Source organism: Bos indicus, chromosome 1, assembly GCF_029378745.1.
Source record: "Bos indicus isolate NIAB-ARS_2022 breed Sahiwal x Tharparkar chromosome 1, NIAB-ARS_B.indTharparkar_mat_pri_1.0, whole genome shotgun sequence".
NCBI lineage: Eukaryota > Metazoa > Chordata > Mammalia > Artiodactyla > Bovidae > Bos > Bos indicus.
In genome coordinates this window covers 70102177-70126590 of record NC_091760.1, presented here as the reverse complement: position 1 = coordinate 70126590, position 24414 = coordinate 70102177, and the positions used below count along the sequence as shown (strand labels likewise).

The window sequence follows — 24414 nt, the reverse complement described above, 5'->3', positions numbered from 1 at the left end:
CTTGTATTTGCTATTTTACAAAAAAATTTCAAGTCCTCAGAAAGAAATCCAAACCCCATCAGCCCTCTCCTCTTTCCCTTCTCCCAAGGCTGGTCCTTCCACCTGTGCTGTGGATTCTCTTTTCCTGCTTCTCAGAAGCCATATTCTGTCAACTCATCTTTTCTCTTTTTTAAACTTCAATTTTTCTCTCTCCCAAGCAGACCCTTTCTATGACCACATTCTCCCACTAAAATCAACAAAAACTCCCGGCCCCCTCTACTCCCCTGTAGTCACTCTCCTAATACACTTTCCCCTTCAAAGCCAAGCTCCTTTTTTTTAAAAAAAAGATTTATTTATTTATTTATTTTGGCTGTGCTGGGTCTTCGTTGCTGCATGTGGGCTTTTTCTAGTTGCGGCGAGCAGGGGCTACTCATTGTTGCCGTGTGCGGGCTTCCTATTGCGGTGCCTTCTCTTGTGGAGCAGGAGTTCTTGAAGAGTGGGCTTCAGAAGTTGTGGCACATGGGCTCTAGAGCACTGGCTCAGTAGTTGTGGCCCACAGGCTCAGTTGTTCCCAGGCATGTGGCATCTTCCCGGACCAGAGATCGAACCCGTGTCCCCTGCATTGGCAGGCAAATTCTTAACTACTCGATCACCAGGGAAGCCCAAAGCAAACTCTTAAAGTTATATCTACCAGCTTGGTTTCATCACTTCCCATCCTTCCCGACTCACTCCACTGTCCGTCCCTTCAGCTCCCTTGATACCTTTCTTACTATGGTCGCTGGTTACTTCCATGTTGGTAGAACCAGTGGATTTTCAGGTCTTTACCTTACTTGACCTTTTCAGCTGAGTTACATGCTGTTGACCATGATCTCCTTCCCTTGCTCCAGTGACACAGCTTTTCCTGGATTTTCTCCCACATCTCCATGGCTCCTTCCCAGTCTCCTTTCTGGCACAGTCCCTCTCCCCAGCCATTTCATGATGTGTCCTCTGGGCTCATTTTTAGGCTTCCTTCACTTACTACAGCCCTATCCAGATGATCTCATTCCCTGTTACGCAGATCTAGACCTCAAACTTGGACCTCTCCTCTCAGTTCCAGGTCTGCAGAGGCACACTTGGCATGGCCACGTGGGCATCTCCAAAGCTTCCCAAGTCCAAGACAAACTTAATGATCTTGACCGCAGTGATCTAGTTCTCACCCACTGTTCCCCTTCCTTGTGCGATACCACTATCCATCCAATCATGAAAACCAGAAACTCGGGAAATCTTTGACCTCTTTTCCTTACCCTCTGTATCTATCTGTGTATCTCATGGGTTTTACCTGCTGCAGTTTCAAGTCTGTTTTCTCCTCTGAACCCATTTCTATCATCCTCGTCCAAGAATATTCATTTCTCACATGGGCTCCAAGAGTTCAGGCATCAGCGCTTGTCTGTTTCTAAATCATTCCCCTTGTCACAGCCGGAATGATACTTTCCATCTCCACCTCACTAATCTAAAACCTTAAAATGACTTCTCTAAATTATTAAGATAAAGCAAAAAGTCTTAAAAATGGGCTGTCAGGATCTGCTCTGAAAGTCTCCATCCCCACTTCCCTCCATGTTCTTCCTCACTCTCTGTGTTCTAACCAGGTTGGCTTGCTTTGGTCCTTTCCCTTTATCTCAATCCTTCCTGCTTCAGGGCTTTTGCTCCTCATTCTCCTTTGCCTGATTGGTAGCCTACATGTTAATTGCTTCCAGAGCTTCCAGATAGTAGCTCAGTATCACATTTACAGGGAAACCTCACACCATGTCTCTTCCTCCAGGGCACTTTGCACAATGACAAGTTTACATTGCACTCTTTTGATTGCTATCTGTCTTCTCCAAACCTTTAAGCTCTGTGGGGTCTGAGAGACTCACCCAACAGATAGTGCCAGGCACAGTGCCAGCACAACACAGCACCCAGCACAGCGCCAGGCATGGAGGAGTTACTTAGTAAATATTTGTTGAATGGCTAAATGAAAGAAAGAAGGCACTATGCTGGGTTCAGGACTTCCCAGAAAGCAATTCACAGATGAGGGGCGGAAGGGACAAGCAGATGAGAGGATGAGTAAACACTCCCAGGGTGTAAAAATGTGATGAACACACAGCAGAGGGGCAGGCCCAGTATCCCACCCCAGATGAAGCTCAATCCAGGAGTCTGTTGACTGGCTTCTCAGCCCTCAGGGTCTCTCGTCCCCTGATGTTACTGATATGCAGTCACCACTGTGTCTACCGCCACAGACCCTACCGGGGCACTATCCTCAGGAACCAGCACACTCTGGTCCGGTTCTGAAGGCAGTGTTATTAAAGGCTCTGGTTAAAATCAGAGCATCATGTGCAGCACTTTAAGTCCAATGGGCTCCTGATGCCTTCCCGACAGTGATCTCATCATATCCTCAGATCAACCCCAAGAGGCAGCAAAGGGTAATGATTTTTTTTCTCCCCACTGTACAGTTGGGGAGACTGAGGTCAGTAGAGATCACTTTTCTTGGCCAAGGAGTGAGAACAGTATCAGGAACAGAACTTGGAGAGAACCCAAGGCCCTCTCTGCAGGGTCCACCCTCCAGATGATTGGCAGAGGAGGAGTCCACAGGCCGCGCACAGGCTGCGGCAGGAGCCTGCAGGCTTGTTTACTTTGGTGCAGAAGGACATTTCATCACCTCTTGGAACCACAGAATGTTAAAACAGATGGGCCCTGACAGATCATCTGATTCAACACCCTTGTTTTATGAAGGAGGAAACTGAGGCCAGAGATATGAATCTCCTTTCTCCTCCCTTTCCTTTCCCTGCCCTACTGATAGCAAGTGGTGGGGTAGAGACTGCCAGCTGTTTACCCAAATCCCTTCTTCCCTTCCAGCCTGTATGGCTAGACTATATTTTCCAGACTCCTTTGCAGTTTGGTGAGCCATGTGATTATGTTCTCTCTAGTGGGATATAAGAGGAAGTGAAGCCTGGCCCATCCAAACCTCCCATCCTCACATCTTCATGTTCTTTTTCACCTCTGGCTGATTGGGATGTCAATTCCAAGGGCAACTTTGGAAGCTATGCATTAGAGAATGGCAGAGATGCCACAGTGTGGAGCCCAAAACACAAGCGGGGGAGAGCCACCCCCCTGACCTGAACATCAGTGCTTCAGTCTGTTAAGTGAACGGGGAGAAACTGCTGCCTTTGGGGAACCTATCTGTTACTGCAGCCTAGCCAAAAGCTAATCCAACTCCTACAAGTAGAGCAGGCTTGTAGCCCCTACAAACAAGCCCCTACAAAAGCTCTGACTATATACAGTACTGGAGATGCCAGGCTCACTGCTGATTTCACAGTCAACCACTCTGCAGTGGCCCCACTCCCACCCTTAGAGAGGTTAGGAATGTCTGACTCTTAACCTACTCAGTCCAGGAGTTTGGTCTGAATGGGTTTCCAACCTGTTTAATTCTAGATCTGGAATGGACCTAGGAATGTCATCTGATTTATCTCCTTGGCTCTGGACAGGCCTCTTCTAAGCCATCTGAGATGACCAAAAATCTTGTCTGGATTTTTATATCCCTAGGAAGGAAACATTCCAAATTCCTTAGACACCTGTTTTATACTTCCTTGCTACTGTGTCAGAGGTTTTTTTGTTTTTGTTTTTTTTTTTACTGAACACTAAAATAGCAGAGCTGGAGTAGTCTTAGCAATCATCTGGACAATCTTTGTTTCACAGATGAGGAAACAGGCCCAGATCATACAAACAGTGGTGAAGTCAGGACAGAAGGCAAGGGCCCTAAAACCAATATGATTACTCTCTCCAGGGTTCTCTTTGCCTCCAGCTCTCTCTTGCTCTTTTCTCTTGTTCTGTCCTGGGAGGAGATGAAATTATGCTGGGATCCCTCTTCACTGTGATCAGTCTTTCCAGGTTCTCCTGTGTTTCCCACCCTGCCCCTCACCCACAGTTTAAGCCTTACCCAGCTGACCTGAAATAGGTCCTTCTCCTAGAAAGTGGAGAGAAGATCAGAGATGGTGAATCTGTGCCTAAAGGGGAGGCAGGTGTGACAGGAGCATGTTTGGTCCCCAGGCCTTGATGGTGAAGAACTCTCTGAATCCACACCAGAAGCCTGAGAGTCATTAAGTCCTTACATGTCACTGGTGGCCCAGGAGGGCAACTGGGTTATGTGGAATGTTCTCTGAGGAAAGAAGGGAATGGCAGTGACCAGAACCTCTGAACCTTACAGTGTCTTGGCTTGTTGGGGTTTGTCTGGCTGCCTCTGGGCAACGGGTTATATCAGAACTCTGGGCAGCCTATTACTATGAGAGCAGGATCCAAGAAGTTGAACTGGGGCCAGGAGGGCAAACCAAGTTTCCTACAGGGGTGTGATGGTATGACACTTTCTTGGAAAGGCCTGGTAATTCCACGCGAGAGCCCTGGAAAGCTGGGTTTGTTTTGTGGTTCTTTAAAAACAAAATAAAACCAAGCCATTAACTTCTCACTCCACAGTTTAAGGTGAGCTTGTATATACAGAGCATCCTTTATGTTTTCTACCAAGTGACTCCCTTTGAATCACCAGAGTGGGTCTGGGTTCCTCTGTAGCTGTCCTGGACACCATGATCTGCTCATTACCCTCAAGGTGGGTCATGGGGCTCAGGGACGGCCACTGAGAGGAGCAGAGAATCAGGGTGGAGACAGGCCTGAAAGGGAAGTCCACCCTCATAGCTTCCCAAGCATCTGGTGGTCAGACAGGGTCCCCAGTAGAACTGACGAGCCTCCCAAGGAGCGCCAGCATTCATTTCAGTTGAGACATTGTCTGGATTATTGCAAATTCAAAATTGTGGGACCAGAATTAATGATGCCACATGGTCATTCACAGATAAATCACTTCATCTTTGGGTCTAGCTTCAGAATTTTGAGCAAATTATTCTCTTATTTTGAGCCTTTCTTTCTTCACCTAGAAATACAGAGGCTTAGTCTTACAATTTTACAGACATTTTATCCTTTATTTACCAAGAAAGTCTGTTTACATGAAATCTTTGACTCTTTCCCCTGAAGGTATCCATTTAGAATTTACGGATCCCTATGCATATTCTGTTTAATACGCGATCTACATCCCTTTGCCGGATAGAGTTTGCCCTAGGCCTGTCTGAATTCACAGTTTTCTTTTCCCTGCAGCCTCTTTGGGTGTCCTGACCATGACATTTCTGCAGAACTCTGATGTGAGCCAAAGGCAGTGGTGGGGTGGAGATGGAATCCAGGCTTGAGAGGGCGCGGGGAGCTGGGTAGGATGACTCTCCAGTTGGCTGAAGGGTGAAGTGTTAAGGCTTGGCCACCGCCAACTCAGCCGCAGCCCTGGGGGCCTGGAGGAGAAGTGGTGGTGGGTGGTGGGGACACTTCAAATTAATAAGGCTGGGAACAGGGCCACAGGTTCCACTGCTTTGCATATCAAAGCACTTTGTAGGATCTAGTTAGTGCTAATCACATTACCCAGTACCTGCTTCTCACCGATCGATTGTGCATTTAAGGAGTTGGGAAATTCTGGTTCCGGATTTGGAAGACTCGGGTTTTCTAAATTTTCTGCACATGGCAAGGCAATTCTAATTGGGGAAGGGAGGGCGTGTGTGCATGTGTGTGTCTGTGTGTGCGTGTCCGTGTCCGTGTGTGTGCGCGCGCCCAAGGTTGCCCTCTCCGAGGACCTCCCACCGCGGTCCCAGGCCGGCGCTCGCGGCCCGGCCCCCGCCCCCTTCCTGCCCTCTCCCCGCCCCGGCCGGCCCGGCCGCGCTCGGTCGGTGATGTCAACCCGAGGAGGAGCCGCCCGCCCCGCGACCCGCCCGGGCTAATCAGCATGGAGCGGCGCCGAGGCCGCCTCCGCCGCGCCCGCCCGGCCCCCGGCCTCCCTCCCCCGGCTCCCCACAACTTTTGAGGCGGGGACCGCGCTCGCAGCCTCACTTCGCTCACTTCCCCGGCCCCGCGCGGCACCCGCCGCCCGCGTCCCTCGCACCCGCGGCCGCCCCGCGCCCGCCCCGCGCGCCGGGCATGTGAGCGCGGGCGGGCGCCGCCACCATGGCCTCGCCGCCGCTCCTGCTGCTGCTGCTGCCGCTGCTGCTGCTGCCGCCGCCGGCCGCCCCCGGGACACGGGGCCAGCCCTTCTCCCCGGCAGGCGCGGGGCCGGCGTGGCCGACCGAGTCCAGCCCGGGTCGCAAGCTGCCGCCGTCGCCCACGTCGCCCCCGGAGCGCCGCGGGCCCGCATCCCCCGGCCACCGCCAGACCGCCCCTGCGCCGGGCGCCGCGAGGCGGCCGGGACCCTCGAGCCGGGCCCCGCGAAGCGGGAGCGCGGGTGAGTGAGAGCAGGGGACGGGCGCCGAGCGAGCCTCGGGCTGGGAGCGTGGGCGCGCCCGGGGCCGCATCCCGCCGCCCTAGGCCCGGGCGACGCTCACCCCCGTGGGGGCTCCGCTTGGCCGGGCGCGCCGGGACTCTGCGGGTGGACCCGGAGGGAGGGCAGCGAGCCAGGAAGAGTGGTTTCCTAGACGCTTTCGCGGGAGGCTGGCCTGGGGGGTGTGGCCATCCTGTTGTCCCCCCACCCCCTTGGAGGAAAACTTATCTCCCATGGTGGACCCCGGATCCTGTATACACCCACCTTAAAAATAAAAGGAAAAACCCAAACCTCACAAAAAGCACTTCTCCCACTTCGGAGGTGATAACATCCGGCCAGCCCATTCCCCAATTCCATTTTTTTTCTATGGATGCAGAAATGGGCCTCTCTCGGTACAGAGCCTGACTTTCAAATTTAAATAACTGATTTTTTTTTAAGGGTTCTAGCCTTAAGGATATTTGTAAAAGACAAAGGGTGTAGTTGGAAACCAAACACTCCACTGGCTCTCTGTAAAGCAGAGAGATCCAGGGACTGTGTGGAGGTGGGGGGTTCCAGGGCGAAGCCCTGTACGGCAGACCCCAACACAGGACTGTCCCCCAGCCTTTCCTCCCTTTTCTTTTCCTGATGAGCTGCGGCTTCATAAACGGCCACCGCCGCCGGTCCACTCAGAGAGGGATCTGCCTGCTCACCTCCAGACCTTTGTATCCAGTTCCTTCTTTGGGTCTGGAAGAAATGCTAAGGACCAAGTGGAATTCCAATCATAATACCATTGTGACCCCGGGAATGTCACCTCTTTTGATCTCGGTCTCTCCATCTGTGAAATGAAAGTAATGACCCTCGCTCTTCCCAGCCTCCTGGTGATGATGGGACAAAATGAAAGTAAAAATAAGTGGAAAGTTCTTTGAACAAAGTCAGCAATGCGGTGGTGTTAAAGCACTGCCTTCCCATGAGTGACACAAGGCGTCTGTTCTCCTGGGTTACCCAGAGAAGCCAGGTCACTTGGAGCACTAGGTACTGTCTTAGAGTTTAGGTGAAGGCTGAAAACAGGCTTCAGCTTCCTAGTGGACACTTCATTTAAGTCTCTCATATCACACAGACTTCCTGGGATAGGACTTAGCTTACTTCATTGCACCTAGGGATGCTTCCTCTAATTAAATAAGCAAAAAGCTTAAAAAAAAAAATCAGATCCTCAAGTAAAAACTCAATTTCACATTCATTAGTACTCTCATCATTGCAAATGCCTTGCCCTTGTGAACTTCTCCATCACGGGCACAAGATTGGGAAACTGAGAATCTGTAAAGGGAAGAGAGAGGGGAAAGAAGCTTCCAGAGACCCAAGAGACACACTCACTGGGACCCCAACTCTAGGTAACTTACAGCGCACATTGTTTTAAGTTCCACGGAAAGGAATCAAGAACATAAAAGAGAACATTTCCTGCTTTTCTCACACAAGGAAAGTAACCAGGAATACTGTGCAGAAACATATCAGTCTTCTAAATGAAAGTGGAGTACAGGAACTGAAAGCAGCTTTCTATGGCTGGAAGTCAGGCTTTCTTAGCTGTAGGGTCCTGTCTTGTTCATGGATGGATGGGAGGGATGCTGACTTGCCAGGGACCTGAATGGGTGAGACTGGTATAGAAGTCTCCTTCCTTCTCTTGTGGCTGAGAATCCTCACATATCACATAGAGCTCAGTGTTACAGGAGAGGGACAGTGGAGGCAGCTGGCTTAGGGGACTCAGCAGGTGAGAGCTGGGGCTGATCTCCCTTGCTGGTCAGGGACCCCTGGCACCGTAGATGATCCACGCTTCCTCACAGGCGTGGCGGGTAACTCTGCTAGTCTTGACTTTGCAACCTTTCCAGTTGCAAAGATTCCTTTGGGGAGGTGAGAGCAAAGGAGGTTTCAGATGCGTGGTGGCTCTAGAGGCACGCACATGAGAGCCACAGAGAGCAGCTAGGCAGGAGCTGGGGGCATCCCAAACTTCTCTGACCTGAGAGGATCTCCCCTGTTCCTCCTACCCCTCCACAGAGACCAGCCGAGGAGTGTCTGTGCTTCAATTGAGCTCAGGCTGGCTCTCAGGTGGAATGTAAGGAAGGTGAGAGTAGAAGAGAGGAAATTGATTACCTATTGAAAACTAATAGAAGCTACTGATACAGCTGAGGATTCAGGCGGGACTTGTACTTCTTTTCTGGTGGTGGCTCAGACAATGTCACTTAGAGGGAAAAAAGAAACAATGAACAAGAAACTTGCATCAAGTGATTTTCAGTGAGTTTGAGTTACCTAGTAACCTCTGAGATTTTCTTTGGACCTTTTTTGATCGGCCACTGTGTATCACAAGGTACAATCAGTTATTTCCAAAGCAGGCAAGTCTCAACGCTGGAAGGGCCTCTGGAGGCCCTGTGGTCCACACACTATCCCATTTGGATGTCTGCCCTCTCTGCACCCCTGACAGATGGACAGCCAGTATCTGCACCAGTGCTCTTGTGTTTGGGGAGATGCTTGCTGCTGCTGGTTATGAGCCCTGAGTCTTACAAATAAGGTGCTTCAGTGGATTGTTGGGGAAACTGCCTGCAGCCCCTTGTGTTGTGGGGATGTTGGTGGTCAGTGCCTGGTCCTCGTGGCCTGGGCTTCCAAATACGGTGTCAACGGAGGGACCAGAGATGTCCTTTTCTTCCCCGGGGCCATTTCTAGCCCCTTTCCTCTTGGCAGAGTTCAAGGTTCTCACTGTTGAGTGATTGGGCTTGCATTCTGTGGGTTGTTAGCCTGCTTAGACCACAAGTCCCTGGCCGGCAGCTCTGCCCTGCTTCCCGTTTGTGTGGCCTTTGTTAAACTTTTGCGCCCACCTGTCACCCGCAGGCTGTTCAGCTCAACTTGTTGCTGGTGTTTCAGCCCGCGGAGATAGGATGCCAAGTCCTCGAGGTTTCCTTTCTCTTGCTTTTCTTTTTTTTTTTTTTAACAACTTGGGGTTTCCAAGCCACAGTTTTAAGCGGAGTGCTTAAGTTTATACACTGACTTTTGCAGTCCGTATGCCAGGCTTTAATTGTGAGATCCGCAAATGAGAGTGGGGGTTGGGAGAGGAGGCTTAAGTCATAATGAAAATCAATGCAGAAGGAAAGAACTTTCCCACCCAAAGGGGAAATGACGCTGAGGAGCTGAGCAGCCAACCCAAGGAATAATAATCGTAGAAAAATGCAGTTCCCTAGAGTAAAGGAAGCACAGTGAGCCCAGCCCCTTCTGGGCTGTTAACATAGCTGTCCCCTGAGTGGCTGTAACTTTGCGGGCCAGCTGGTCATTCAGCTTTAGCTGGGGGGAACTCTTACACTGTGCAGTGAAGACCCAAGCTGGGCAGGAGGCAGCCCCCAGGGAAGAGAGAGGGGCTTCCCTTCAGAACCGTCCTGGCTGGGACGGGTGGTGGTGGTGGTGGGGATTCCTGAGCAGCCCTGTTGCTTTGATGGGGGGTACCCCAAATAGAAGGAGAGGTGTGGGGAAAGGGACTCACCCTGGCCCGCGTGTGTTTAAAAGCCACATCCTTTTAACCTCATGCGTGCAAACACTAAACTGCTGTTTCCTGCCCCAGTGGTGTGGGCAGGGTGAGAATGAAAGGTGTTTGCTGCCCAGCTGGGCAGTTACTGCACCCCTGGTCCTGGAGCGGGGGCGGGGAGGAGCCTGTGCCCTCCCAGTGATTCCCCTCTGCCTACCAGCAGCCCTGCCCAGCTGGCTGAAAACGGCCTTCTCGGAACTGGCGTGTTGTCTCAGCCACTCAGAAGGAAAGCAAAGCCCCTATGGCAGTTGCAGTTTCTGAGTCCTTGGTGTCTCCTTCAGTGGCTGCCCTCTGCCCCACCTGCTTTTGTGCGAACAGAGGTTTCAGCTGCAGTAAATGTCCCTCCTTTCAAGAATCCTGGGGAAGGAAGCAACAGGAAAGACAGTTTCACTCCCTCTTTGACTTCTAGTCTTTGAGCAGCCGTGTGGTGGGAACTTTCGCATTCATCATCCCATTTAATTCTCAAAATAACCCCCACAAGGGATATTATTGCCCTTTTATAGTTGTGGAAACTGAAGCCTGGTGATGTTAGATAAGATATGTAAAGGGAGGAGGAAGAATTGAAATCGATTTGACCAGATCCATTTGCTCTTTCCACAATTATCATGTAGCCTGAGTTTTCTCATCAGTAAAATGGGGTGAGAGTTGTCTCGATCACTAAGATCCTCTCCAGCGTATCATCCTTCTTCCTTGGTCCCTTGCTCTCACCCTTTTTTAGAGAATAGGGAGTAGGATTGGGATGAGGAGGTGGCAGGGGTAATGGGGACAACCTGCAGAGTAGAGATTCTAATGAAAGAAGGTGGGATCATGAGCCTTTCTACACATATAAAATGGTATTTTATATATAGATTGTGAGTTACACCCTGCTTATATGCCAGTCCATAGGTTATTGGTGCTAGAGGTAGCTACATTCGATAGCAACCAAACTGAAATGAATTGGTGATGTTCTTAACGGGCTCTCCAGGAACAAGGCTGATACTCTGAGGCCGTGTTATGAATACCCATTCAGTAGGAGGAGACATCAAATGGTACCTCATTCAGAGGCTGTAGAATTGTTTCTTTTTTCACATCTATGCCCTCTTCTACCCACTTACCATACATCTTGCTTAGACCAAAACAAAGATGTTTCTGTCCTATCTTCTCCCTCTTCTTTTGTCGGAGTGTGGTATGTGACTGTGTGCGTCACATTTGATTGATCTGTAGATCAGAAAATATGTACAGAGCCCTTTCTCTGTGTGAGGAGCTGCGGCAGGTCATAGGGAGGGTGTGTGCACCTGGGGTACATGCAGTCTTGTTGGAGTGCAAATACCAATGTCTAAAAAGCGAAATGATGGTGCAAGAGTGCTTCATTGCTGACGCAGTGTCACGGGACAATCATACTGACCCTTAGGTATGCTGTGGATGGAGACAGCCTACAACGTGCAGAAGTGGAGAGACAGCTGATGCGGGCAGTCCAGGGGGACATGATAGAGAGAAGGAAGGAGTTGCCTGAATATGGATAGACAGACGGGGAGGCTACTGACATCAGCAAAATCCCAAACACTGAAACACTGAAGATTTTTTTTTTTTAATGCAGCTTCTTAACAGCCAAGAAGATGGGAGAGAGGACCTGGGGAGACTAGTTAGACTCTAGTATAACTGGAGTCATTGAAGACAGGACTGGAAAGGAGGACCGGGTCATGTTGGGAAGGCTTTCGAGGCCTCCTGAAGGCGTCTGTGTTTGTCTCATCCACAGTGAGGAGGCCCCTGAGGGCTTGCGAGGAAGGAGCAGTATTGTTTTCTTGTTGCGTGTTCACACATGCTTGGTGCTGGGGCCCATGAGTGAATCACATACACATCTGCCCATACTACCGCCCAGCAGTCATGTCAGAGATACTGGAATGTTGATGGGCAGTATATCCCAGATGCTGGGAGGAAAAGGCTGAGCAGGGCTAGAATGGAGTGAGCGGAAATTGAAAGGGAGCGATGCAAGAACCCATGCAGGAGAAGGTGGTGACCACCGGGCTGCGGGGCTGATGGGCGCACAGTGGACAGAGGAGCTGGTTTCCATCAGCTGAAGTGCCTTTGCTGTAAAGACTGTAGCCTGCCCCAGTGGGTGTCTTCCGCGGACAGCTGAGGATGCAGACCTGAGCTCAGATGAGTTCAGGGCTGATTCAGCCTGGCGGGTGAGCCTGAGCAGCAGTGAACACCCCAGAAGAAGAGAAAGCCAGCTCTGACCTGATGGAGAAAGTCCAGCGTAGATGGTGAGAAAGCAGCAGCGCCTGGCAAGGGACCAGGCAGGCCTGAGGGCAGCATGAGAGCTGGGCAGCTTGGGGCTGGCTGTGGAAGGGCAGGTGATTTGAGTCAGTGCCCACTGTGGGCATACAAAGCTGTGAAGGAACACGTAAGCTGACATTAGTTGCTGAGTCTTGTCTCATCTGTACACTGTCTCAGTTGGAAGGAAAGGGGGGATGGGGAGAATGAGGCCTGAGGGAAGAAGGCAGATGTTGGCCTCCCTGGGCAAAGTTCAACAGTGACGTCAAAGAGGAAGGTCAGAGACCTGGGGCCCTTGATTCCCACCCCAAATCATCGTTGACTGCCCCATCCTCCCGAGACAGGAGTTGGCGATACCGTCCACCTAGTTACTTAAAGGAGAAGCCGAGAAGCTACCCTCCATCCTCTTTGTCCTGACCCTCTACATTTTGGTGTGCGTGTGCAGTGGTGGGGGGCAACTCCAGTTGCTTTTGTTTCAGAACTATATCCCCAAACCGCCTTCTTCATCTCTGCTGTTCTTTTGTCCTCCCTGTGTCTACTCAGGCTCTCCCTCTACTCTGTGCTCCCAGGAGCCAGTGATTTTCTTAAATGTACTTCCGGTAACCTCGCTCTTGGGCTGAACCCCTCACTCTCAACCCTCCATGGGCTTTCTGTTGTGCTGAGAATAAATCTACACCCCCTGGTAGAACCCAAGATCCGCGGGTCTGACCCCACCAGCTCTCCGGCTTCTCACACCACTCCCCATCCTAACCCCCAGATCACTGTTTGTACACACCCAGCCCCTTCCTGTCCTGGAGACGAGGCGCAGGTGTCTCCAGCTGTAATGGCGCCTGCCTTGCAGGCAGAGGGAGCAGCCTGTGCGAAGGCCCCAAGGCCAGAAGCAGCTTGCTGCCTGTTTCGGGATGGAGAGACGGGAGGCCACAGTGGCCCGGGTCATGTGGGGCCATGGGAGGGCGGTGAGGAGGGCAGACTGTCTTCTAGGCGCCAGGAGGGGTGTTAAGCCGGGGAGTGATGTGGAGAATACGCTGCGGGGAGCCAGTGGCTCTGAATGCATACTTGTGAGCCCACGTGAGCTACTGCTCTGTGGGAGGAAGTGCAGATTTTACTCATGTTTGTTCCCTAGTGCCCAGCGTGGGCCCTGGCATAGGGAGCATCTGCCTGGCCTCAGGCCACCCTCTGCCCCAGTGCCACCGCAGCAGCACCCGCACACCGCATGCTCTAGGGCTCCTCTTGTAAGATCTCTTCAGGAGCCGGCAGGTCCCCAGAGGCTGCTCAAGAGGGACATGCGCCTTTGAGCTGTATTTTGGTTTGGGGTACTTGAATGTCATGTTGTTATTCTGTCACATAAGCGTGTCTGAGGAAAGCTTAAGGTCAGATGGTATAGGCAGCAGGTAAGGCTCTGTGTTCTTAGTTCCTGGGCTGGAGAGGAGGCTCTGAATCCATTGGAGACCCTGAATAAGAGCCACCCCCAATCTCTGGGCAGGGAAGGAGCTGGGTTGCCGGAGGCAAGGACATGGATTTGTTAAGTTTGACAAGTTTCTGCTTAATGTCTTTGATAAGTTGGGAGATGAAGACCAGGGAGGAAGATGGGTGATGAGAGGAGGGCAGAGGCCGAGGTCAAGCTCTCCAGCTGGCCCTGCGCCATCCTGGGCGTCTGAACAGAGGCTCACACAGGAGGAAGGAGCAGCAAGAATCTGGAGGAGAGACACCCAGTTGTAATCTGGTGGGATGTTGTTCTTTGGGTGAGGTCCTGACTCGTGATTACCGAGTGTCAGGCCAGTATTGACAACCACTGTTTCCCATCCCCAGCTTCAACGTGGGAATGAGTTTTACTTCTGACCTCTGGGGCTACCGCTCCCTCTGGGTGAGACTTTTTCTGGGATCATCTTTTGCCAGGGTGTGGATGAGAGCCTTGCGGGCTTTGCAGTCATGGACCTGGGGAGGTGCCGGCTTGGAGGTCAGACAGACTCAGTCCCAACCCTAACAGTGCCTCTGGCCAGCTGTGGGGCCTTGCTGTGGTATTCAGCCTCTGTGTGCCTTCAGTTTCTCATCTGTCAAATGGGCTATTAATAGGCCCCTGCTCAGGGAATAGAGTGTCATGATCCCCTAGAGAGCAGATGCGAGTGCCTGGGCAGGAGAGCTCTATAAATATCGGCCATGATGACACTCCCTAACCTAGGCCTGTTCACACTGACCGTTGTACTGGTGGCAAGGCCACCTTCACCTCCAGGTTCAAGGTGCCTTCCAAGGACCTCTGTTACCTGATTCTCTCTCACCCTAGACCCCTGCCACTCTCTCCTGTGGTCTTCTAGAACTCTCTCTCTCCATCCTTAGCTTCAGATGCAGAGAGGAAAGAGCAAGATTTGAAGTTGGAAAAACTCAGTGCGACAGTCCTTGCTTACAGTCATCTGAGGAGACCAGGTTAACACACATGAAGCGATTAGGATTCAACAAAACAGCATGTAAGGTGTGCCTGACTCCAAAACATTAGGCCTTTGAAAGTAGTCGTAGTTGGGCCTCTGTGGCCCGTGAGCATTCTTCTTCAGGTCAGAACCTTTGGACGTTACTGACACACACCTCCAAAGTGTTTGAAGGAGTTGGGAGCCACTTCAGAGCTGGTTTGTGGGGCGCAAGCAACTGGCTGCAGTTATACCTTCTCCCAGATCCAAAATGGGTTCAGCTTATCTCCATCTCTTATATTAGAATGGGCCTTGAATTTGTGTCTGTTTCCAAAATAATCTAACCCCTTTATCAAGGGATGAAAAATTACTGTTATCTAGGAAACTCCAGAGAATATTCTGCAGGCTCTGTTGAAAATTAGGGAATTTTTAGAAAAGAGCTCTAGCCGTGACAGCACTGTTGAAATAAGTGTGGTCTCAATGGGACCTCCTTGAAGGGGATCCGCCTCTGGGGAGGTGAATTCTTGTGGTTTGCTAGGAATTATTTATAGTATCGTCACGCCTTGCGGTGATAGAGTGCCGCTGTCTCTAGCCGCTTGGAGGGCTGGAAAGACAGATACCAGGGGTCGCTCAAGTGCTCTGACGGGGTCAGAGAACTTCTGCTCTTAACCCCTTCACTTTCTAGGTCTTTCTAGGTATGGGGCACTGGGCAGACACCTAATGTCTCTGGGTCTTACTGTCCTTTGGTTAAAAATGAAGATAATAATGTCTATTAATGCTTCCCTGACAAGGCTTTTGAGGAGAAGCAAATATAATTATGACTGTGAAAGCATGTTTAAATGTAGACATATCAAGTAATGAGTCATAATATAATGAACTTACGGGGACCTTGGGCAAGGCTTTTTGTCTCTGAGCCGTTGTCCGTATCTGTAAAACGGAGGTGATAACACCAGTTGTGTCTGCCGCACAGTGTGGTTGTAGGGGGTGAAGTGGATCCATGCACATGGATGAGCTTTGTAAATGTGTGTGCTGCATGTGAGTTAGTCATTGATGCTTCAGGGGGACACATCGGACATTGTTACTACTCTTAAGTGAGGTAGGGCTCCATGGAGAAGGTAGATGTGGGAGGATAAGGGAAAGGTGGAGAGGAGGTAGAGGAAGGAAGAACATTCTAGAAAACCTCGGTGGCCTTTTTCAAGCCTCTGTCTATCCTCTAAGCTAGCACTGGCTGAATAGCTTCTCCCCGTCTCTGCCTCTCCCACCAAATGGGATATCCCTCACAGCCCTGCTCTCAGCCTTTTCCCTCCAACTCAGTGCAGTAACGTTTATCGGGCATCTCCTGTGAGCCACAGTCTCTCACAGCGGACACAGACATGGGATCATGTAAGTTACAATTGTATAAAAGAGTGAAACAGTAGTGTTGAGGGAGGGAGTTGTCTCTGGGAAGGTTGTCTCTGGGAAGGCTTCCTGGAGGTAGCAGTCTCTGGGCTGGGCATGAGAAATGAGTCAGATTTTGCCAGAAAGCCGAGGGCAAGAGAGTGGGGTATTCTAGGTAGGAGGATGACAGGAAGGAAGGCTTGGAGAGGAGACAGCAGGGCTTCACCTGTTTTCACTGAGGGGGTGGTTCCCATACAACCTGTCTTCTCTGTAGAAACCCAGTTCCATGCCTTCAGCCAGCAGTCAGACATTCACACATTCATACACGTTTATCCTGCTTCACTTCCAACACCTCAGATAGCAGTCATAAATGCAGACAGGTCGCCCTTTCACTCCCCTGGACCTGGCCTCCCCTCGCCTGATAATGGTCCTGTTAATCTCTCCAATGCACGTTGAAAACCCCCGTCATCTTTGTTTCGCTGCCTTTTCTCACTCACGGGTAATCATTGTGGACTCTTCCCTCCCTTCTTTCCTCCCATCCTCCTTCCTCCCTTCCTTCCTTCCTCCTCCTGAATCCCATCACTTGTTAATCAGGTGGAATTAAGTTCACATAACTCCATTCTGATGGTGGGCGACCCGAGCTGTTGTGGTGTGTCATCCCACTTGGGCAGTGAAGCTGCAGTGTGGAGCCCGGGTCCCTTGGAGGGCGTCCTGGAAGCCGGAGGTCTGCCTCAGCCCTTTCCCGCTTTCCCATTCACAGGTGTCTTTGTTTTGCTTCTTCCTTTTCTAACCTTCATTCTTTATTTCCATCGTTTTGATCAGTCTTTCTTTGGAGTTGGACAGACCTGGGTTGATGTCCAGGGCTTCTACTTGCCATGTAACCTTGGCCAGTTTACTTATCTCATTGCACCTCAGTGTCTTTATCAGAAAACAGGGATATTAACGGTGCCTACCTCCCAGGGCTGCCAAGAGGATTAACTGGGACGGTCCCTGTGAAGTGCTGGCACGTGCCTGCTGGAAGCTAGTGCTCCCCTCATCTGGGCTGCTGTAATAATAACCAATAATTACCCTACTCCGGTGGACTTCTTTAAAAAAAATTCTCCCTAGCTTTATCTCTCCCTCCCTCTGTAAATTTCTCCCCTTTGTCTTATTTCTCTTTTCGGCCCCATTCCTTTCTTCTCCCTCTAGTTTTCTTTGTTCTTCACTGGCTATGGCAGGTGATTTTTCAAGTGTTGCTTATATTTGAACCGAGTGTCAGGTTTCTCAATCTTAATTTTAAAAGGCTGCTAGTAAACTTTTAATTCATCTCCCAAAATAGATTTCCCTTTGCCCCTGCGGGCTCCCAGTGGGCCCACGCCGAGCCCCCCACCCTGGTCCCATGAGAGGCAGTGACCGCGGCGACCACCTCTTCTCTTCTTCAGTCCAGGCCTCAACGTGGGTCTGATGTGTACATTTTCTAACCTGTAAACTTTCCAGACAAATGATGCTTCTCTGGTTTCCTCCGAGGCCTGACCACCTCTCTCAGGCCGGTGGAGTAACGGGACTGCAGACTGTGTAAAGGCACCGGCGTCTGGTTCAGTTCGCCCGCCGCCCCGGTAGCGCCCAGGCTTCCTGCCCCCTCCCCATGCCTCTCCCCCTTCCTCCTCGGAACCAGGATGTTTTCCTTGCCTCTTTATTGTTTCGCTAACCTGGCAGGCCTCCTTTGGTGGAGCTCTGCCACCAGGCTTCCTCTCTGGGTGTGAGCGAATGTCAGAGTGAACACGTGGGAGGCAAGGAGGCCGGCTCCCCACCCCGAACCTTCACCTCCAGGCGCCGCTTGCTTCTGCCTCTTTCTCAAAACGGCATCTTTGCTAAGGAGCCTCCGTTTCGGCTCCTCTGTGCATGTTTATTTTTCAGAGGGTGAAGCGGGACAAAGAACACCAAGGCACAAGGTATACAGGCTCCCTGCAGAAAGCCTTTTGTTTACTTATATAATCAATGGGAATCTTCTGACCTTTGTCCTTCTAAAGGTCTTGTTCCCCCCTTAAACCTATAGAATTATTTTTAAAGCAAGGAGCATGAGGTCACACCAAGGTCCTTCATCTTTCATTCCTGCCTGGATAGGCAGCCTCTTTCCTTAGCACCCCCAAGGCCACCTCAGGGGCGATTCCCTCTCTGGAAGCCTGATCCCAGTCCCGGGTGGGCTCCAGGTCAGGCGGACTCCCGGTCAGTCCCGCAGGCCTGCCTTTGTCCCCGGAGTACGGTCAGCTGGACAAAAGCCGACTCTTTCACTGGGAGGGGAGAATAATGTGCCTTGTAAAGTTCATGCTTCTCATGACAGGAGGCCTTTCCAGGGGAATCTTTTTAAAAAATCACATCATCGGATCTTGAGTCCAAACACTTCTCAATGTGTATGGTTTTTCTTGGGGCTGCTCCTTTCAGGGTAAGAACAAGGAAGGAAATGAAACTCCCCGAGAGCCCTGGACAGTCCCGATTGAGAGCTGAGTCTTTTGTTCACACAAACTCATTTGGCTCCTAAACGTCCTCCACCCAGAATCATTACATCCGCAGCAGCATTTCAAAACACTGCCCAGAGTGGCCCAGCTGAGCAGGCGGCTGCCTTGCTGGTGAGATTGCAGCCACCCTCCCCCCACGCCCCCAAGGTTCCTGCCGGCTCCAGAGTATCCCGCCACTGGCCATCCGGCCTGAAATCCCCCTCATCTGGAGGATTCCTGGGGTGCAGGCATGAGGCCACCAGGGCCCTGCTGTGGAAGGCCTGGGATTGGAGGAGGGGGCAGCAGCCGGGGAGGGAGGGTGGGGTTCTGGCCTTAGCTCCGCACCTTCCAAACTCCCCCAGCACCCGCTCTGCCTCACTGGGCCACCATCTCAGCAGCATCAGAGGGATTTATTTCCATGGTTCAGCTTTCTTGAAGCTCCTTGACACAAGATTCCAGTGTCTTGTGTGTGGTTGAAGCTCAGTAAACATATGTATTTTTTTATTGTGAAAAAATATGTCATGTGACTTCCCAGTGGCTCAGTGGTAAAGAATCCACCTGCCAGTGCAGGAGACGCAGGAGACGTGGGTTCGATCCCTAGGCCGGGAAGATCCCCTGGAAGAAGAAATGGCTCCTCACTCCAGCATTCTTGCCTGGAGAATCCCATGGACAGAGGAGCCTGGTGGGCTACAGTCCATGGGGTTGCAGAGTCGGACATGACTGAGTGAGCACACGCACCATATGTAGTATAAAATTTACCATGTTAAGTGTACCATTCGTTGGCATTCATCACATTCACAGTGGTATACAACCATCACCACCACTCATTCCCAGAACTTTTTCATTTTCTAAACAGAAACTCATCCTATTCCTCCCTCCCTCCGGCCCCTACTAACCTCTATTCTGCTTTCTGTCTGTATGACTTTGTCTGTTCTAGGTACCACAAAGCAGCAGAATTATGTAGTATTTGTCGTTTTGAGTTTGGCTCATTTCACTTACCATGATGTTTTCAGGTCTCACCACCGTGTACCGTGTTTCAGAGTTTCCGTCCCTTGTGAGGCTGAGTAATATACTGTCGTACGCGTGCACCACATTCGTTTATCCGTCTACCTGATGACGGGCACTTGGTCTGCTTCCACATTCTGGCTACTGTGAATAACGCTGCTGGGAACATGGGTGTACACGTATCTGGCATCTTGATTCCCTGCTTTCGGTTCTTTTGTATAGATGCCTAGCAGTGGGATTGCCAGATCGTATGATAATTATATGTCTCCATTTTTGAGGAATCACCAAACCATTTTCCACAGTAGCTACACCCTTTTCTATTCCCTCCAGCAAAGCACCAAGGGTCCCAATGTCTTCGTATCCTTGCTAAAACTTCTTGTTTTTCATTTTGTTTGGATAATCTCTATCCTATTGAGTGTGAAAGTAAACATATTTTTAAAACTCATAAATGCCACTGACTGAATTGTGGATTTGGAACTGTTACCGCTCCTCTTGGGCCTCAGTCCCGTCATGTGAGGGCCAGAGTAGTTGGTTGCTGGGGTCCCTGAGGACAGAGATCACCTCTGAAGAGGGATAAGGGCACCAAAGACCACACAGCCAAATTCCCAACTTCCCAGAACAAATAACAGCCCTTGGGTGCTAGCTAGTGAAACAGGTCACGCACCATACACTACATAGTCTGGGAAGAGCTGGCTGAGCTTCTCTCAGTCCTGACTGGTGTTCACGTAGGTGCGTTCATTAGGAAAGACGCTGGAATGAAAGAGCTGACCTCTAGTCTCCACTCTGCCACGTACTGTCTGGGTTATTCTGGGCAAGTGACCCCAATACTGAGCCTCAGTCTTTTCTTCTGTAAAATGGGGTAAGAATTCCTATGCTACTGCACTCTGTCAGGATCTAATAGGATAATTTAGCCCCCTCCCCCAAAGTTATCCCATAAAAAGTACTTTGCAGATTGTGAATGTGTGAGATTTCTTGATAACATCTCTGAGAATAGGAGCCTAGTTTCCTTCTCCCTTAAAGTTCTTGTGAACAATGTCCTCCTCCTCTTGTGGTTTCCAGCCCAAGGAATTAAAAAGAGAAGGGGCTCACAGTCTCTCTCTTTTAAAGTCTCATTTCTTCCCTCCCTGTGTGAGCAATTGAGTTTTAGGAAAGTCTTTGAAAATTACAAAGAAACTGCCATCAGAGTTTTAAGAAGCCACGTCGGCACATACGACTGTGCAGATCCAGGCACCCAGCTCCGCAGCACTCTGAAGAGCGTTCCCCAGGCTGAGGATCCCAAAAAAGGGGGCAGGAACGGGGAATCCCACAGCTGACTGTGGTCAGGACTCAGTGTCTTATTGACCTCCCAGAGCCTCTCCCTGGGGAGCTTTAACCCCTAGCCATCTGACCTTCACCTTCCATCTTCCAAGCATCACTCAGCAAAGTCCTGGGAACTTCGGTTGACTCTCTCTGGCCTTTTTGCAGCCCTGCTGACTGTGGCCTCTGTCTGCTATATCTCTGCACACACTGCCTTCCTGACTCCTGCTTTCAGTGTCATCCTGTCCTTCCCTTGTCATCTGTGTCTCTTTCACTGGCTCTCCTCCCACCCAGTTCTAGTTCTCCCCTCAGTTCAGTCCTTTCCCTGCCTTCCCCTTCACCTGCCGCCCCTCTGCCCTTCCTCCTGATCACCCGTCCCACATCTTAACTGCCTGTCATACATTTCCACCTGGAAGTCATAACATCATCCCAGACTTCATATTTTGAAAAAGGGCTTTTCTTCTCTTATAAATTCATCCTCCATCTCACCACTACTCCTTCTTTGTTACCATCCTTTTCGTTACCCGTGAAGTTCATCTCTGAGTTAGAAGCTAATTTAGATGTCCTCTTGTTCAGTCTTCCAGCTAATAACACGCAGCTGCTGCCAGGCCAAGTCTGTCTGATGCCAGAGCCCACGTGATAGGCACTGTCTTGCTGCTCTTAGAAGCAGGGAGTGCAGCTGGGCTTAAGGCTACAGGTTGGAGGCCGGTGAGACTTCCTCTGGCCCTGCTCGTTGGTTAGTGCCTCGAAGGCCCAGTGTCACCGAATAGGCTGAGGTGTGATGGAAGGAGACCTGCGTTGACTGTTTTCCCTCTGCTATTGAGCTGTGACCTTGAACAATCAACTTTACTCCTTAGTCTCCCTCATGTGCCATGACACCCGCTTGACCAGCTGTCACGTGTGTTGAGTGAGATAACACAGGTGAAAACACTTAGCACCGTGGCATGAGATCTGAATCTAAATGGTGGGAAACGAACATAAAGCACTTGTGCTTCAACTCTGTGCCCCAGAAGCAGAGGGTGTAGCCGGCAACACTTGACTTGGGGCGGCCGCAGCAGTAGGTGGTGCCTCGGGGGCGGGGGTGGCCGGGCCGCCTGGAGGAAATTGCCTCTGTGGATGACACGGCAGGGTCTCCACACACACCCACTCTGCTGCTCAGGAACAGTGCGAGCCAAAAACCCTCAAATCAGGGGGCTGGGGGGTGAGGAGTTGACTCTGTAGCAGCTGCTAATTAGGAAATGCTACTCCCAGGCAGTGCTAGCACCCCTGATGATCCTGGTCCACAAACAGATGTTTTGGAACATTAAGACATTACAGAAGTGGAAGTTGTCAACTTGGGAAAAAAATAAAACAGGCAAAGCAGTAAAGCTCTCTTGTTAATGTAATCTCCATTCATGGTACAAGGGAAAGTGATGGCCCGACACCAGGAGCTGAGCACAGAGGGAAGGATGCTAATTTCCAATTCCAGAGACAGCTGGGAAATGACCATCTAAACTCTACTATGAGGCTGGTCGTGTGGCTCAGTTGCCACAGGATGTGAGTGGGGTTTGAGTAATCACCTCTGACCCCGCCATGGAGAGGGATGGGTGAGGTGAGGAGTGCCAGCCCCCCTGCGCCTCGGGGCGCCCCTTCCCACCCAGAGGCTGCGCCCGTGCATCTGGTGGGGCAAGCCTCTTCTGCTCACTGGCTGGCTGGCCCAGGCTCCGCGGCCTGAGGCATACCTTCTTTCTTTCTCGGATTCCTCTTCTCCACCAAGAAGAGCAGCTTTCTGGATACCTGCCCCTGCATGTGGTGGGTTCCTGTAGAGTCCTGTTCACTTTACTCTGAATCGCTCTCCCACTGAGGTTTTTACACCTGCGCTAAATAAGGAGCACACCTCAGGCAAAATTTAGCCACAGGAACCCTGAACAACCCAGGGCTTCTGTAAGAAGTTGTCCTTGGACTTCAGTAAATATTTTAGCACTTGACTCGTTACTTTTCCTGAGATAGAGCCTGGAATGGTGCAAAGCACTTAACGATCACAATCAAGACCTTGAATAGCAGAGAGGGTGGGCTGGGCTCTGCCTGCCCCCACTACGTGGTTAGTGAATCCCTTTTCTGAGAAATAGTTCATATGCAATAAAAGGAGTAGAGATACCTCCAGAGTTAAGCGGGGGGCAGTGGGATACTGTTCTTTGGGAATCCCAGGCCAGGGACATCAGGGGCTTGTTTTATAAAATTTTATTTTTATTTTTATCAAACTTCTGCGTGGTTTAAAGATTGAGTATGTTTTACATGGCTATTATAAAAAACACTGACCACTCCTACCATTATCATTTTCTGCTTCCCACTTTCAGCCCTTTTAACTGATTTTTTAAGGAATTATATCCATATCTCTAAGTAGCATGCTTATGTCCCTGTTTATTGATTTTTTTTTTTTTTTTTTTTGGTTTTGGTTTTAGGCTACAATCATTGATTTCTCTTGGTGGAAATTTTATATCATTCCAAGCTCTACCAGTTTTACTCTTTAGGGTCAGCTTTAAAATGCATTTTGACACAGCTTAGTTACCTTTCTCCTGCACAACATGATTCTGATCGTCCCCCCTGACTTATGTTATGTTTACTCTGTCTTGTCTTCTTAATCCGACCAGTGAGAAATTGCTGTTTTATAAATTCAGTGCTTCTTAGGTTTTACGCACATATTTACCATTTGCTTTGCTCATTATTTCTTGTACCTTATAGCTTTCACCTAAAATTGCTTTTTCTGCTACTTGAAATAAATTCTCCATCATTTCGTTTAGTGGATGTAGTTGATTAACCCAAATCTGACTGAGAATGTTTCTGTTTTGAAAGATAGTTTCAAGACAGTTTTCAAATATAATTCTGTTGAGTATACAATTCTAGTTTTTTCTCTCTCAGCACATTAAAAATATTTATCCACAATGGCTCCCATTGTTGCTATTGAGAAATCAACTATTATTTGAATTATCATCTTCTGTAGCTGCTTTGTCATTTTTTCCTCCTGGTTGTTTTTAAGACCTAGTGTTTGTGATTTTTCTGCCCTTTCTCTGTGATATGGGCTTATATTTCTTTTTATTTAGCTTCCTAAGGATTCATTTGACTTCCTTAGTCTGAAGACATATACTTTTTATCAGTTCTGGAAAATTCTTAGCCATTACCTTTTTGAATATTACTATTTTTCTTTTTTCTCATTTCCCCTCCTAGAACTCCAGTTAGATATATATTGTACTTTCTCACTGTATCTTCTTGTTTCTTCATCTCTTTTTCATATTTTCTGTCTCTTCATGTCATCTCAGCATTCTCTTGTCATCTGTCTTGTAATTCTTAATTCTGTTTTCAGCTGTATCTAATCTGCTGTTGAGTTTCCTAATTTTAATTATTATTTTTTCATTCCTAGAGTTTCCATGCAGATGTCTTTCAATTTTAAGCCATCATTTATAGTCTTTTTCTCTCATTTTCAATTTTTTCTTATTTATCTTCATGGAGTTTTAAATACTTACATTCTTTGTCTGATAATTCCAGTAGTTGAAGTCTTTCTTGTCTAGTTTGCTGACTTTTGCCCACAAATGCCTTTTTCTTGTTTATTTTGTGATTTTTTTTTTTACTGTGATTTCTTATTCCTTAGGATTTTATCCAATTTTATATAATAGGATTTTATCCAATTTTAAATAAAAAAATAAGGGGAAGGTATGTTCACCTACAGATCATTCGCATTTGTTCCTCCCTAGTACTCAGAGACACTGT

At 49.7% G+C, this 24414-nt stretch overlaps 1 protein-coding gene across 1 annotated transcript in view; it reads left to right on the top strand.

The window, feature by feature from the left end:
* Positions 1–5851: 5851 nt before the first annotated feature.
* Positions 5852–24414, top strand: part of HEG1 (heart development protein with EGF like domains 1) — an 83663-nt gene continuing 65100 nt past the window's right edge. Inside the window, exon 1 of the mRNA XM_070788759.1 lies at positions 5852–6292. Within this exon, the coding sequence (XP_070644860.1) occupies positions 6019–6292 (274 nt within the window). The 5' untranslated portion in view covers positions 5852–6018. The remainder of the gene's footprint in view (positions 6293–24414) is intronic.